This window comes from Elephas maximus, chromosome 15, assembly GCF_024166365.1.
Source record: "Elephas maximus indicus isolate mEleMax1 chromosome 15, mEleMax1 primary haplotype, whole genome shotgun sequence".
In the NCBI taxonomy this organism is placed as follows: domain Eukaryota; kingdom Metazoa; phylum Chordata; class Mammalia; order Proboscidea; family Elephantidae; genus Elephas; species Elephas maximus.
In genome coordinates, this window is record NC_064833.1 from 798,801 (window position 1) to 814,729 (window position 15,929).

The 15,929-nt window shown below is 52.5% G+C and overlaps 2 protein-coding genes across 4 annotated transcripts; both read right to left on the minus strand.

Moving 5' to 3' along the window:
* Positions 1–141: 141 nt before the first annotated feature.
* LOC126058937 (cytochrome c1, heme protein, mitochondrial) lies at positions 142–2,488 on the minus strand. Its single transcript, XM_049854357.1, has 7 exons — positions 2,332–2,488; positions 1,604–1,800; positions 1,393–1,519; positions 1,147–1,304; positions 901–1,061; positions 530–630; positions 142–445 (listed from the first exon to the last, which is right to left on the minus strand). Exons 1-7 carry the CDS (start codon positions 2,458–2,460, stop codon positions 341–343), a joined length of 978 nt encoding a protein of 325 aa, XP_049710314.1. The 5' UTR covers positions 2,461–2,488; the 3' UTR covers positions 142–340.
* A 9,885-nt stretch (positions 2,489–12,373) lies between these two features.
* Positions 12,374–15,867, minus strand: GPAA1 (glycosylphosphatidylinositol anchor attachment 1). Of its 3 annotated transcripts, none has more exons than XM_049854223.1 (12): positions 15,738–15,867; positions 15,295–15,474; positions 15,099–15,210; positions 14,731–14,878; positions 14,554–14,613; positions 14,273–14,469; positions 14,056–14,203; positions 13,733–13,965; positions 13,477–13,572; positions 13,154–13,344; positions 12,910–13,080; positions 12,374–12,698 (listed from the first exon to the last, which is right to left on the minus strand). In XM_049854223.1, the coding sequence occupies exons 1-12, from the start codon at positions 15,809–15,811 to the stop codon at positions 12,455–12,457; spliced, it is 1,854 nt and encodes a 617-aa protein (XP_049710180.1). In that variant the 5' UTR covers positions 15,812–15,867; the 3' UTR covers positions 12,374–12,454. The 3 variants fall into 3 exon arrangements, with proteins under 3 accessions (XP_049710180.1, XP_049710178.1, XP_049710179.1); XM_049854221.1 differs by having other exon boundaries at positions 14,554–14,655; XM_049854222.1 differs by having other exon boundaries at positions 13,733–13,886; positions 14,007–14,203; positions 14,554–14,655.
* Between the last annotated feature and the right edge of the window lie 62 nt (positions 15,868–15,929).

Consider the following 15,929-nt stretch of genomic DNA (forward strand, 5'->3'; position numbering starts at 1 on the left):
TTTTTGGACTCCCAGCCACGTATGAATCCAGGGCAGTGCTGGCCCCATGTGTGAGACAACCCTGGGAGCTGTGGGGGGCAAGAACCCTGATCCCAGACTCTTCTGTAAGCCTGTGTTCCTTCACAGAAGAGCTCACATATATATGTTTAGAAACTTAATTTATTCCCATGAGAGGGGTGGAGGAGGAACTGGAGCCAGAGCCTGGTCTCCTACCCCATCCCCTGTTGTCCCAGAGGCAGAGGAGTTTGGGTGTGTGGCCCAGCTGAGGCCTGACCAGGCCCAAGGTGGCTCCTGGGCACAGGGCCTGTTCAGGCGAAACGGCAGCAGATGTCAAGCAGGGTCACTTAGGTGGCCGATACGCCAACTTCCGGCTCTTCAGGACTGACCACTTGTGCCGCTTCATGGCGTACACCAGGGGTAGCAGCAAGCCCATCATCATCAACATCTGCGGGACAAGGCAGCTCAGGGGGAGACAGCCAGGACCCCCGCTAGCTCCCAGCCCTCTGATGCCCCTGGGCAGTGCACTCACCTTGAGTCCCATGCGCTTGCGGTGGTCATGCTCTGGCTCAGAGGCCCAACGCAGAAAGGTGCACACGTCCTTGGCCACTTGAGACATGGTGGCTGGGGTGCCTGGGCCAAGAACAAGTTAGTAAGGGCTGCCCTTCAGGATTCTGCTCAACCTGGGGTGCCTCAGAGCACATTCCTTCCCACAAAGACAGGCCCGTGCTAAGTCCACACAGGATGGGACCTCCAGGACATAGAGAGGGACCCCGGCCAGAGACAGGGCTGTGAGGGCTGCCCAGAAACAACACCTCAGATAGACAAACAGCACCCAGCCAGCAAGAGGGCTGGGCCTTGGCCCAGATCCTATATGCCACTCCCAGGGTGGGAGACTCTCACCATCATCAAACTCCAGCACTTCATTGTAGATGGGGGGGGCCATGGCAATGGCCTGGCCGACGAAGTAGGGATTGAAGTAGAGGCCTTCTCGTAGCGGCACCCCAGTAGGTGGCTCACAGTAGCCCGTGAGCAGGGAAAAGACGTAGTCCTCACCACCGTGCCTGGGTCCAGATCGTGGCTCATCAGCCCTGCATGCATCAGGTCCTCCTCACCCTCCCCAGCATCACCCCATAGGTGTCCATGTACCTAGCTCGCACAATGTAACTGAGGTCAGGGGGCAAAGCCCCACCGTTGGCAGCACGGGCAGCCTCAGGGTTGGGGTATGGTTTGGGGAAATAGTCGGACAGCTTCCCTGGCCGCATGAACATCTCCCCATCCTCGTTGGGGCCATCCTGCACCTCCACCTGCCAGCGAGATGCCCCATCACTGCCGTGCTGTCCACCACAGTGGACGCCCCAAGCCCCGGGTCCTCCACACCCGCGAGCTCCACACCTCCTCTGCCAGTGCCTTGGCTTCCGCCTCCGTGTAGCACACGCCCACCAGGTGGCGGTAAGCGACATAATCCATGCTGTGGCAGGAGGAACACACCTGCTTATATACCTGGAAACCCCTCCGGATGCTAAAGAGAGAAAAAAGGTTAGTGCAAGTATTTCACCGCACCCAGGCCAACCAGAAACGACCCCCACCCCCACCAGCCGCACACCTGGTGTGGTCCAAGGAGGAGAGGAGGCCACGGTGAGACCAGGGATAGCTGGGGGGGTGCAGCTCCAGGTCACTGGCACTGACGGCGGAATGCAGAGCTACGGCCAGCCCTGCACCCCCTGCCGCCAACATGCCCAGCGCTGACAGCATCACCTTCCGGCCCCGGGACAGGCCGGACTTCGACGACAAAGACACTGCCTGCAAGAGCCCCGCTCAGCGCCGGCCAGAACGTGGCCCAGCCCACCTGCGGATCTGACTCTCGGCTGCTCTCATCCGCCTAGCACCGGGCGCCTCCTGCCCCACTGCCCGCCCACCCAAGCCGCTGCTGACCCCTCGACCCGGCTCAGGTGGAAGCGATCCGGGGAGTTGCGGCCGGCCAAGGTCACGAGCGGCTGACCCAGGTCAGGCTGAGGTCGATTCGGGCGGTGGGCTCAGTCTGGACCCCCGGAGGCGGGAGCCGGGCCGGCGCGCCCTCGACGGACGCCACAGCCCGACTCGGCAGAGAGCCCGCCCGCCGCCCCCAGCCGCAGGACCGGGCGCCCGTGGCGCTGGGAGTAGGCGCCCGGTCCTGCCCCCGAGCGTCCAAGGTCGCCCGGCACCACGGGCTCGGCAGGGGCGGGGTCGCCGGGACCGCTCCCCAGCTGACCAGCGCGCGCCCGGAACCTCCCCGCCGTGACCTTCACGGGGCTACGGGGCCTTGCGCCAGGCGGGATACGGCAGCGCGCTCACCTGAGGCGTCCGCAGCGGGAGCTGTCCGGACCGCGCGCCGCACAGCAGCACCGGGGCCCGTGCGCCCGGGAGCCCCGCGCCCCGCGGACCCAGCACCGCCCGGCGCACGGAAGCCGCCGCCGCCGCCATCTTGGCCCTCCTCAGCGCGGCCGCGCTCCCGTCGGCCTCTGCGGCACCGCGAGCGCTCAAACGTCGCGAGAGTCGGGGCGCCCGAGAGGGGCGGGGCTGGCGCTGGCTCTGCTCTAAAGGGACCGGCGCACCGCCTCTTCGCCCTCCTCCTGTCGTCTGGGAAACCGATGGCTGGGCGGGGCCCCGACGCGTCTCTCCTTTGCCATGACAACCCCCCTCCCCCCCCCTCCCCCCCGCCCAACGCCGATGAAAATACCCAGCCCGGAATCATAGACGTCTTCAACACCGAGTGCTTCTGTTTAGCAGTATTTCCATTCCTGGCGCGATGGTTCTATAATTTCCATTCTTTGCAGTGTTATCCATAATTTGATATGATCCACACAGTCAAATGCCTTTGCATAGTCAATAAAACACGGATAAATAAACATCAGCCAGGATCCATCTGACATCAGCAATGATATCTCATCTCCCACGTCCTCTTCTGAATTTGGCTTGAATTTTTGTCAGCTCCCTGTCGATGTACTGCGGCAACCACTTTTGAATGATCTTCAGCAAAATTGTACTTGACTGTGATATCAATGATTCTGTTGGATAATTCGCACATTCTGTTGGATCACCTTTCTTTGGAATGGTCATGAATATGCATCAGGGTTGCATCCTTTCACCATACTTATTCAGTCTGTATGCTGAGCAAACAATCCCAGAAGCTATATGAAGAACAGCGTGTCAGGATTCAAGGAAGACTCATTAACAACCTGCATTATGCAGATGACACAACCTTCCTTGCTGAAAGTGAAGAGGACTTGAAGCACTTACTGATGAAGATCAAAGACTATAGCCTTCACTATAGATTACACTTCAACATAAAAAAAACAAAAATGCTCGCAACTACACCAATAAGCAACATCATGAGAAATGGAGAAACGATTGAAGTTCTCAAGGATTTCATTTTACTTGGCTCCACAATCAACACTCATGGAAGCATCAGTCAAGAAATCAAACAATGCATTGCATCGGACCCCCGCACATCTGTCAGTTTGTCATACCGTAGGGGCTTGTGTGTTGCTGTGGTGCTGGAAGCTATGCAAGGTCAAATACCAGCAGGGTCACCCATGGTGGATAGGTTTCAGCTGTGCTATCAGACTAAGACAAACTAGGAAGAAGGAGCTGGTGATCTACTTCTGAAAAGAATTAGCCAGTGAAAACCTTACAGATAGGAGTGGAGCACTGTTTGATATAGTGCCAGAAGATGAGCCCCTCAGGTTGGAAGGTAATCAAAATACAATTAGGGAAGAACTGCCTCCTCAAAGCAGAGCCGACCTTAATAAAGTGGGTGGAGTCAAGTTTTCTGGACCTTCATCTGCTAATGTGGCATAACTCAAAGTGAGAAGATACAGCTGCAAACATCCATTGATAACTGGAATGTGGAATGTATGAGTATGAATCTAGGAAAATTGGAAATCGTCAAAAACGAAATGGAACACATAAACACCGATATCCTAGGCATTAGTGAGCTGAAATGGACTAGTACTGGCCATTTTGAATCAGACTATCATATGGTCTACTATGCCGGGAATGACAACTTGAAGATGGCTGGTGTTGCATTCATGGTCAAAAAGAACATTTCAAAATCTATCCTGAAGTACAACGCTGTCAGTGATAGGATAATATCCATACACCTACAAGGAAGACCAGTTAATACGACTATTATTCAAATTTATGCACCAATCACTAAGGCCAAAGATGAAGAAATTGAAGATTTTTACCAACTTCTGCAGTCTGAAATGGACTGAACATGCAATCAGGATGCATTGATAATTACTGGTGATTGGAATTCAAAAGTTAGAAACAAAGGATTGGTAGTTGGAAAACATGGCCTCAGTAGTAGAAATGATGTCAGAGATCGCATGATAGAATTTTCCAAGACCAACTACTTCTTCATTACAAATACCTTTTTTCACCAACATAAACAGCAACCATACACATGGACCTCACCAGATAGAATACACAGGAATCAAATCAACTACTCCTGTGGAGAGAGACAATGGAAAAGCTCAATATCATCGGTCAGAAAAAGGCCAGGGGCTGACTGTGGAAGACCATTAATTACTCATATACAAGTTCCAGTTGAAGCTGAAGAAAGTTAGAACAAGTCCACAAGAGCCAAAGTACGACCTTGAGTATCTTGCACCTGAATTTAGAGACCATCACAAGAATAGATTTGACATGTTGAACACTAAGACCAGACCAGACTGAAGACCAGATGAGTTGTGGAATGACACCAAGGACATCATACATAAAGAAAAGCAACAGGTCATTCAAACGACAGGAAAGAAAGAAGAGACCAACATGGATGTAGAAGACACTGAGAAACTTACTCTTGAACATCCAATAGCTAAAGCAAACAGAAGAAATGATGAAGTAAAAGAGCTGAAGAGAAGATTTCAGAGGGCACCTCGAGAAGACAAAGTAAAGTATTATAATGATATATCCAAAGACCTGGAGTTAGAAAACCAAAAGGGAAGGACATGTTCAGCATTTCTCAAACTGAAAAAACTGGAGAAAATATTCAAGCCTCGAGTTGCAATACCGAAGTATTCTATGGGCAAAAAATTGAACAACACATGAAGCATCAAAACAAGATGAAAGGAATACACAGTCACTGTACCAAAAAGAATTGGATGACATTCAACCATTTCAGGAGGTAGCACATGATCAAGAACTGATGGTATTGATGGAAGAAGTCCAGCTGCACTGAAGGCATTGCCAAAAAACAAGGCTCCAGGAATTGACTGAATATCAGTTGAGATGTTTCAACAAATGGATGCAGCAGGGGAAGTACTCCTTCTTATTACCAAGAAATTTGGAAGAGAGCTACCTGGCCAACTGACTGGAAGAGATCCATAGTTATGCCTATTCCAAAGAAAGGCAATTCAACAGAATGTGGGAATTATTGAACAATATCATTAATATCACACTCAAGGGAAATTTTGCTGAAGATAATTCAAAAATGGCCGCAGCAGTACACTGACAGGGAACTGCCAGAAATTCAAGCTAGATACAGAAGAGGACATTGAATCAGGGATATCATTGCTGATGTCAGATGGATCCTGGCTGAAAACAGAGAATACCAAAAAGATGTTTACCTATGTTTTATTGACCATGCAAAGGCATTCAACTGTGTGGATCATAACAAACTACGGATAACATTGTGAAGAATGGGAACTCCAGAACACTTAATTGTGCTCATGAGGAACTTGTACATAGATAAAGAGGCAGTCATTCGAACGGGACAAGGGGGTACTATGTGGTTTAAAGTCAGGAAACACAATAAAAAATAAAGTTAGGAAATGTATACATCAGGGTTGTATCCTTTCACCATACCTATTCAATCTGTATGATGCACAAAAAATCTAAGAAGTTGGACTATATGAAGAAAAACGGGGCTTCGGAATTGGAGGAAGACTCATTAACAACCTGCATTATGCAGATAACACAACTTTTCTTGCTGAAAGTGAAGAGGATTTGAAGCACTTACTGATGAAGATCAAAAACTACGGCCTTCAGTATGGCTTACGCCTCAACACAAGAAATCCTCACAACTGGACCAATAAGCAACATCATGACAAAAGGAGGAAATCTCGAAGCTGTCAAAGATTTCATTTTACTTGGATCCACAATCAACGCCCATGAAAGCAGCAGTCAAGAAATCAAACAATGCATCGCACTGGGCAAATCTGCTGCAAAAGACCTCTTTAAAGTGTTAAAAAGCAAAGATGTCACCTTAAGGACTAAGATGTGTCTGACCCAAGTCATGTTTTCAGTTGCTTCATATGCATGTGAAAACTGGACAATGAATAAGGAAGACGAAAGTAGAATTGATGCCTTTGAATTATGGTATTGGCTAAGAATATTGAATGTACCATGGACTGCCAAAAGAACTAACAAACCTGTCTTGGAAGAAATACAGCCAGTATGCTCATTAGAAGCAAGGCTGGCAAGACTTCATCTCACATACTTTGGACATGTTATCAGGAGGGATCAGTCCCTGAAGAAGGACTTCACGCAGGTAAAGCAGAGGGTCAGCGCATAAGAGGAAGACCCTTAATGTGATGGACTGACGTAGTGGTTCCAACAGTGGGCTCAAGCATAATGATTGTGGAGATGGAGCAGGACCAGGTAGTGTTTCCTAGGGTCCCTATGAGTCAGAACCAACGCAATGGCACCTAACAACAACAACAACATGGGTCTCTTCCAGTCAGTTGGCCAGGTAGCTCTCTTCCAAATTTCTTGGCATAGGCGAGTGAGTGCTTCCAGAATTGCATCCGTTTTTTGAAACATCTCAACTGGTGTTCAGGCATTCCTGGAGCCTTGTTTTTTGCCAATGCCTTCAGTGCAGCTGGACTTCTTCCTTCAATACCATCGGTTCTTGATCATATGCTACCTCCTGAAATGGTTGAATGTCATCCAATTCTTTCTGGTACAGCGACTCTCTGCATTCCTTCCATCTTTTTTTGATGCTTCCTGTGTTGTTCAATTTTTTGCCTGTTGTCATTGTTATTAGGTGCAGTCGTGTTGGTTCCGACTCATAGCAACTCCATGTACCGCAGAACAAAAACACTTCCCAGTGCTGTGCCATCCTTAAAATCATTGTTACGCTTAAGCCCATTGTTGCAGCCACTGTGTCAATCCATCTCATTGAGGGTCTTCCTCTTTTCCGCCGGCCCTGTACTTTACCAAGCAGGATGTCCTTCTCCAGGGACTGATCCCTCCTGACAACATGTCCAAAGTATGTAAGATGCAGTCTCGCCATCCATGCTTCTAGGGAACATTCTGGTTGTACTTCTTCCAAGACAGATTTGTTTGTTCTTTTGGCAGTCCATCATATATTCAATATTCTTCACCAATACCACAATTCAAAGGTGTCAATTCTTCTGTCTTCCTTATTCATTGTCCAGCTTTCACATGCATATAATGTGATTGAAAATACCATGGCTTGGGTCAGTTACACCTTAGTCTTCAAGGTGACATTTTTGCTTTCCAAATATTTAAAGAGGTCCTTTGCAGCAGATTTGCTCAATGCAATGAGTCGTTTGTGTTTCTTGACTGCTGCTTCCATGGGTGTTGATTGAGGATACAAGTAAAATGAAATCCTTGACAACTTCAATCTTTTCCCCATTTATCATGATGTTGCTTATTGGTCCAGTTGTGAGAATTTTTGTTGTCTTTACGTTGAGGTGTAATCCACATGGAAGGCTGTGGTCTTTGATCTTCATCAGTAAGTGCTTCAAGTCCTCTTCACTTTCAGCCAGCATGATTGTGTCATCTGCGTAACAGGTTTTGCCCATAGAATACTTGAATATTGCATCTTGAGGCTTGAATATTTTCTTCAATTCTTTCAGCTTGAGAAATGCTGCACATGTTCTTCCCTTTTGATTTTCTAACTCCAGGTCTTTGCACATTTCACTATAGAACTTTAGTTTATCTTCTCGAGGCACCCTTTGAAATCTTCTGTTCAGCTCTGTTACTTCATCATGTCTTTCTTTCGCTTTAGCTACTGTACATGCAAGAGCAAGCTTCAGTTTCTTCTGGTATCCATTTCGATTTTTTCTTTCCTTTTTTTTTTAAAGACCTTTTGCTTTCTTCATGTGTGATGTCTGTAACAGACTGAATTGTGTCCGCCAAAGATGTGCGTTGACTTGCGTAGGCCACGATTCCTAGTATCACGGGATTTAGTCATCTGATGTGATTTTGCTATGAGTTGTAAATTCTACCTCTATGATGTTAATGAGGGAGAATTCGAGGCAGTTATGTTAATGTGTCAGGACTCCATCTACAAGATTAGATTGTGTCTTACGTCAATTTCTTTAGAGATATAAAAGACACAAGCAAGCAGAGAGACGTGAGAACCTCGTATCACCAAGAAACAAAAGCCGGGAGGATATCTTGTCCTTTGGACCTGTGGTCTCTGTGCTGAGAAGCTCCTTGACCAGGGAAGACTGATGTCAAGGAACTTCTACCAAAACCGATAGAGAAGGCCTTCTTCACCTGGAGGTGACACCCTGAATTTGGACTTCTAGCCTCCTAGACTGTGAGACGATAAATTTCTCTTCGTTAAAGCCATTCACTTGTGTTATTTTTGTTACAGCAGCACTAGATAACTAAGACAGTGTCTTTGATATCATTCCACAACTCGTCTAATCTCTGTCATTAGTGTTCACTGCATGAAATCTATCCTTGAAATGGTCTCTAAAGTCAGGTGGGATGTGCTCAAGGTTGTACTTTGACTTTCATGGACTTGTTTTAATTTTCTTCAGCTTTAACTTTAATTTGCATATGAGCAGTTGATGGTCTGCTCCACAGGCAGCCCCTGGCCTTGTTCCGACTGATAATATCGAGCTTCTCCATCATCTCTTTCCACAGATGTGGTCAATTTGATTTCTGAGTATTCCATCAGGCAAGGTCCATGTGTACAGTCACTGTTTATGTTGTTGAAAAAAGGTATTTGCATTGAGTAAGTTGTTCAGTTTCAAAATTCTATCATGCAATCTACCACATGGTTTCCAGCACCAAGGCCACGCTACCACCCATCTGCCAGTTTTTTGTGCTGTGGTAACTTGCATTTTGCTGTGATCCTGCTGCAAGCTATGCCACTGGTATTTCAAGTACTAGGAGGGTCACCCGTGGTGGACAAGTTCTAGTGAAGCTTCCATGCTGAGTGGGAAGAAGGACCTGATGATCTACCTCTGAAAAAATTGGCTAGTGAAAACTTTATGGATAGCTGTGCCAAAGCTGTACAGTGAAGACATTATGGGGGCTCAGGGGGAGGGGAGTGGAAGAAGAGATGGAACACAGGGCACTTTCAGGGCAGTGAAACTATTCCGTGTTACTGTAATGGTGGACACATGACGTGATGCATTTGTTAAAGTCCACAGAACTGTACAACACAAAGAGTGAAGTCTAATGTAAACTATGGACTTAGTTTATAATAACGTATCGATATTGGTTCATCAGTTGTCACAAATGTGCCACAGGACTGCGAGATGTTAACAGGAAAAAGTGCAGCAGAGAAGTGGGAAGTGGGACAATAAACTTTCAGCACAATTTTTCTGTAAACTGAAGACTGCTCTAAAAAAAAAAATTATTAAAAATAATGAATTAGACATTTCTTTGAAGAAAATATACAAATCCCCAATAACCCAAAAAACAAAACCTGTTGCCACTGATTTTTTTTTTTTTTTTTAATAGCCATCCTACCTATAGCAACCCTATAGGATACAGAACTTCCCCATTCGGTTTCCAAAGAGCAGCTGGTGGATTCAAACTGCTGACCTCTTGGTTAACAGCCAAGCACTTAACCACTGCACCACCAGGGCTCCAAATGCCCAAGAAGTACATGAAAAGATGCTCATCATGACCAGCCATCAGGGAAGTGGAAATCAGAATCGCATCCTCACTGCACGCCCACCGTCGTCAGGAGGTGCCGCGGGTCAGTCCCAGCTCACAGTGACCCCGTGTGCAACAGAAGGAAGCACCACCTGGTCTTTCGCCACCCTCACAATTACACCCACTAGAATGGCTATTAAAAAAAAAAAAAGATCATGAGGTAAAAAGTTTTGTTGAGGGTGTGGAGAAACTAGAACACTCAGCCACTGCTGGTGGGACTGTAATATTGTGCAGCTGCTTGGAAAAGAGTTGGGCAGTTTCACAAAGTTAAACTAGAGTTACTAAGTAACTCAGAAATTCCAGTGCTAGGCATATACCCAAGAGAAATGAACATATGCCCACATAAAAACCTGTGCATGAATTATTCATTGTAGTGTTATTCACAATAGCCAATAAGAATCCAAACGTCCATCAACTGAGGAATGGATAACCCAGATGTTGCATACTCATACAACGGAACGTCAGTCACGTAAAGGAACGAATTACGGATACACGTGACAACACGAACTCTGAAAATATGCTGTGAAAGAACCCAGACACCGAAGGCTGCATCCCATGTAATTTATAAGAAACGTCCAGAATAGACAAATCCAGGGAGACAGAAAGTAGACTGTCAGGGGCTAAGGGAAAGGGAACGTGGGGCATGACTGCTTAGTGGGTATGTTTCTTTTGGGGGCCATGGAAATGTCCCAAAGAGCAGGGCAGGCAGTGGTGGAGCCAATCTGGGACACCAAGGTGGGAAGAGTTTTATCCTGAAAGCCGTGACCCTCAAGCCAAGGAACGAAAGCTCAGATGCAGAGTTACACTGCATCTCAGGGGTGCCTGGGCTCAGGAGAGCAGACGCCACTGCGTCAGTGAAGGTGGAGAGGCATGGACTTTGAGAAGGAAAGGGAGAAGATGAGGCCTAGTGGTAAGACAGATGTGGGTGAGGGAGGGGGTGCACGTTCAACCCCCAGGGAGTAGGGAGCATAAGCCGGGGTCTGGAGGGAGGCGAAGGAGGGTGGGGTACCTGTGGCACATTCTGATGGCTCTGGGTCCATCCGGGCCACTGACGGCCTCAGAGCAGGGTCTGGGCTAAGCTGGCCTCGGGGTACCCAAGTCTCAGTGAACAGTCCTCTGTTCTGTGCCGGTCGGCTCATGCTCCCAGGGGCAGGAAATCTGGCAAAGGGTCTGAGAAGTGCACGGAGGAGCCCCCACACCCTGTGTCCATAAGGCAGGTGGAGGCACTGGCCTCGGCTCTCTGTGCCCTCCACCACTCCCAAGCCAAAGCCAACTTTCTTTACTGCCTCCAAAAATACCCCAACCTCAACCCCTTCTCCCCTGCCAATGGTTAGGCCCAGGCCACCCACCCTCCCACGCAGCACTAGCCCCACTGTCCCATCATCACAAGCTGCCTAGCCACTGGCACGTTCCACCACGTGGCCCTCCGTGGAGATGCAAGATATCCAGGGCATTGAGACCTGCCTTCATGGCTACCATCTATCCACACAGGCCACACAGCCTCCCCTGGCTCTCAGAGCTACTCCTGCTCCCCAGGCCACCTTCTCTCTCCAGGTCTCCTGCCTCGCAGAGCCCCAGTGACACCAACCTGAGTTGCTTGTCCCCTATCCAAAAGACCAGCCATTTCATCTCTGGAGAAAGTGGTCCTTGAGAACCCCTTCACTGGACCCTGGGGGAGCTCACCCCAATCCCTGGGAAGCCCAGAGTTGAGCAGCACCTCCATAGCCAAGGCTCCGTGTTGGGAAGGGTCTCCTTAGGGAACAAGGCAGAAACAGGACGAAGGGCAGGGCAAGCCACTGTCTGACGTGAGGGAATAGTCCCGGGAGCCCCGGGCCCATAACACCCTATCTGTACTGGAAGGAACAAGATAGCACTTCTCTGACTCCTACCCTGCCCTGAAAGAAAGGCTGCTGAGTGGAGCCTCTGAGGTCTGACGTGACCGGAAAGTATCACCAAAGGATTACACTGCATTTCCTTTTCCTCTGATGGAGGTTCTCCATGTGGGATTTCTCCAGCACCTACCAGCACCCTCCACCTCTGGTCCTCTGTGCAGTGGTGCTCTTGGGAGCCTGTTCCGGGTCCTGTCTGTGCTCTGGGTGGTGTGGGTAAGCTCTGCTCTCTCCCCCGACTTTCTGCATCCCTGCCCCACCCCACAGGCTCCAGCTCTCAGTTCTCCTCAGCACAGTGTGGGGCAGCACAGAGCTGCTCCTGGAGCTCTGCAGATCCCCTAGCCATGCCCACTTGCCCACCTCCCAGCACAGCGCCTCACAGAGCACCAGGCCCCAACCCGTGGAAGTGTAGTGTCTGGGCTGTGATCCTTCTAGAGCCCAGGCCAAGCTGGGGGTCATGGTCCTGCCCATGGCTGGTACAGCTGGTGCCCCCCCCGCCAGCAGTGCTGGGCAGCTGGGAGTGCCACCCCCACCCTTGGGACCCACATAGACAGCGGGCCAAGGATCCACAGAGCACCTGAAACAAAACACCTGTTTATTTCCCAGAAAAATGGGTGTTTGGGGAGTCCCGCCACAGCCTGCCGTCAGGGCAGCAAATGTCACTTCCAGAAAAGCACATTCCAGAACAGCAGCCAACAAGGATAGAAACCCAGGGCCAGCATCGGGAAAAGCAGAGCACCGTAGGCATAGTGGTCCAACACGCCCTGGGACAGCGCCGCCAGGAAGAGCTGCCAACCCTCCGACAGGGAAAGCGGCGCTTCCTGCAGCTCCCGCCACAGGAAAAGGCTGCCCAGGAGTGTGGCTGCTGGGCTCGTCAGCACCAGCAAGACAGCGTAGACCGGCCTGAGGAGAATGACACACACATGTCAGGAGGCAGTTAGAGCAGGTGCTTTGGCGGGTTGGGGGGAAAATGACAACAAAATTAGGGAGCGCTTCATGGAGCAGAAAGAGGTGAAGACTGCATCAGGTATGAGATCTTGATGCAGGGGGCTGCATCAGGGCAGGGCCGCTGTGAGAGGAGCACGGGCTGTGTAGGGGGCTGAATGGCAAGTACCGGGGCCCACGGGGTTCAGCGAGTGCAGCAGCGGGCACCATGGTGGCAGCCAGCAGGAAGCCCAGAGAGAAGTTGATGAGGGTGACGCAGCCCAGCTGCAGGGCCAGGTAGATGAGGGCCACCAGCTTCAGCGCCATCCAGCCCCTATCTGGGGCCTGTGTGTTCACCACCCTGCAAGGCAAGTGACTCAGAGATACCCCTCCTGGGCCGCCTGCAGCCCCAGGGCACCCGTCCTGCCCCTCACCTGTGGGTGTTGTGCGGGAGAGCCAGGCCTGCTGCATAGATGGCCAGCAGCGTCAGCACCACAGCCTCTGCCTCAGCCACGGGGAAATGCTGGGCAGCCACATGCTGGCCCAGCACAGGCAGGATGTAAAGGGCCAGGCCCACAGCCTGTGAAATCAACAGGGGCGCCACGAGCGAGGCCAGCCCTACACCCTGCAGGGCACAAGGACGCCTGGAGACCAGGTCTATGCGCTAGTGCACCCCAGGGACCCTCCTCACCCCCACTGAGGAACCACCAATATGGACCCCAAAAGCCTGTCCTGATCCCGGGAGGGGTGCGGTCACCTGTGCTGGGGGGAGGGGAGGCACATGTCCAGGGGTCCCTCCAGCCTCCTCGGGACCTACTCCGGCCTCATGGAGCTGCATCCACAGTTCCAGAGCGTGGGCCAGTCAAGGACCCTGACAGGAAATGTGACGGGACCTGTTGCGTTGGGGTCCAGGGCTCACCCCCCAACCCGCACCTGGAGCAGGACCGGGGCTTCCCCAGCCTAGGGGGAGGGGGCCGGAGCTGGCACCATGTGGGAGCAGGGAAGGAGGATATCTTCAGTCCCAGGACAAGAAGCAGGAATCCGGCAGCGGGCATGTAGAGGCCGATGGAGACGAAGCGTGATAGGGCCGTCAGCAGGTAGAGAAAGAAGGACTGGTGCAGCCGTTCCAGTAGGTGGTTGAGCTTACGGAACATGCCCTCCAAGGCCCTGCCAGCATAGGTGGCATCATGGCAGGCCCAGAGAACGCCAACTCTCCCATCGCAGAGCCTAGCACCCCAGGCCAGACCTCAAACACGGGAAGAGGAAAACATGGTCAGAGCCACTTACTTGCCCACTGCCACCAGATCATACTTGTACTGGCGAAAGCTGTTTATACCACGCAGGGTCAGGGCCTCCACACGGTAGCGCAGGAAGAGGCCATGGGGGCCATGGGGACAGCCAGAGGCCTGCCTCAGAACCATCAGCAGCAGCGTCTGCAAGCCCTGCAGGGGCCCGTCCAGAGATGCCCAGTCCTGGGGCTGCAGCTTGGGGGCGTGGAGACAGTGTAAGGTAAGTCCTCATGCAGGCCCCCCCGCCCCCGCCGGCAGCCCCACCTTGCCCTGCAACGTGCACAGCAGTCCCCCTTTCTGGCAGAAAGTCTGGAAAAGGTTCAGCAAATCGAGGTTGGGCAGCTGCCCATTCAGCCCCTCTACAGCTACATCCAAGCTGGTGACCACATCACTGCTCAGCTCCAGGGCCACGGCTGCCTGGATGGCCCCAGCACGGCCCTGCAGCGGCGCGGACTGCATGCCTGTTAGGATGGAAATGGGCTGTCAATGAGAGGTTGGTGAGGCCAGGGGCCAGGAGGGGGCCAGAGCAAGTTGTGAGCACCCACCAGTGACATTTACGTCGTGGTACGCCTCAAGCCAAGCCTCGGTGCCCAGGAGGTCGTGCTCTGTCACCAGAAAGATGATGTCCTTGGCCCAGTAAATCTGCCCTGAAGGCCAGGCGCAGGGTCAGTTGGGCCTGGGGTGGGGGCCAGACCCTCCCTGATCAGCATCCTGAGCCTCACCTCGGAAGTGGGCAGCAAGCGCCAGCAGTAGCCCCACAGCCTGGCTGTTGGTAGAGTCGGAGCCGCAAGGCACCGTGAGCACCAGGGACTCAGTGCTGGCAGCACGCGGGGCCCTCAGGATACCATACACATTAGTGCCTGACACCATCTGTATGCCATACGGGAGGGGGTTCAGAGCGCACCCACCACAGAGCCCTGAAGCCCCCCTTTCTGGCCCTAGAACACGCCCCACCAAGTGTTTCCCTGGTCTCAGAAAACCTCTCCACTGACCTTTCTGGCCCCAGGGTTCCCCCCGTCAATAATTCCGTACCCAGGTCACCTCCCCCCACCATGGTGCTTTGTGACAGCAAGCACAGCCCTCCAAATACATAGCGCTCGTGGGTCTCATCTGGGAAGGGCAATTTCCGGGAGAAGGTCTGCGTGTACACCTCCAGCCCCACTGACTGCATCGCTCGCTCCAGCCAGGCCACTGGCAGAGCCCTGGAGACACAAGGAGAGCCCCTGAGCACGACTCCCTGGCCTTGGCCACCCCTGCTCCCCCATGCCCACGGCTCTGCCGCTCACCCCGACTTCCTGCGGTGGGCAGCGAAGTCCCGGGCAAAGTTGCGGGCACGGTCTCCGCCCGCAAACTGCTCCTCCACCATGGTGGAGCCCATGGCGTTCTCCGACATGTAAGTGCGCTGGGTCAGCGGCGGGAAAGCCAGCGCCAGGAACCAGGCGATGCCCGCCCCGTAGCTCAGCACGCTGCGGGGAGAGGAAACGGCAGGAACAGCGGAGCGTCAGCGGGACCCGGGGCCCTGCCCGCGGCTTCGACCGCTACGTCTGAGGGACCTGGGCCGCGTCCGGGCACCCGGGACGCCGGGCAGGAGGGCTGAGCCCCGGGCCGGGTGACCCGAGCGCCGCAGGCGGGCGGGAGGGAAAGGGAGCGAGTGGGAACGGGCGCGGGGCACGGCCGCTCGAGCCCCGGGCCCTGAGGTCTTGCTTTCCCGGGCCCGCCTCTCTCTCACCAGAGCGGCGCATTGAGGCGCAGCACGAGGCGGGCGAGCGCGCGCCGCCGCACCGGGTCCGACAGGAGACCCATGGCTGGCTGTCTCCGACGGCCGAGCTAGCGCTCTCGTCATCCGGGACTCCGCGCCCGCCCGCCCGCCCGCCCGCCCGCCCGCACGCACGCACGCACGCACGCACGCACGCACGCACGC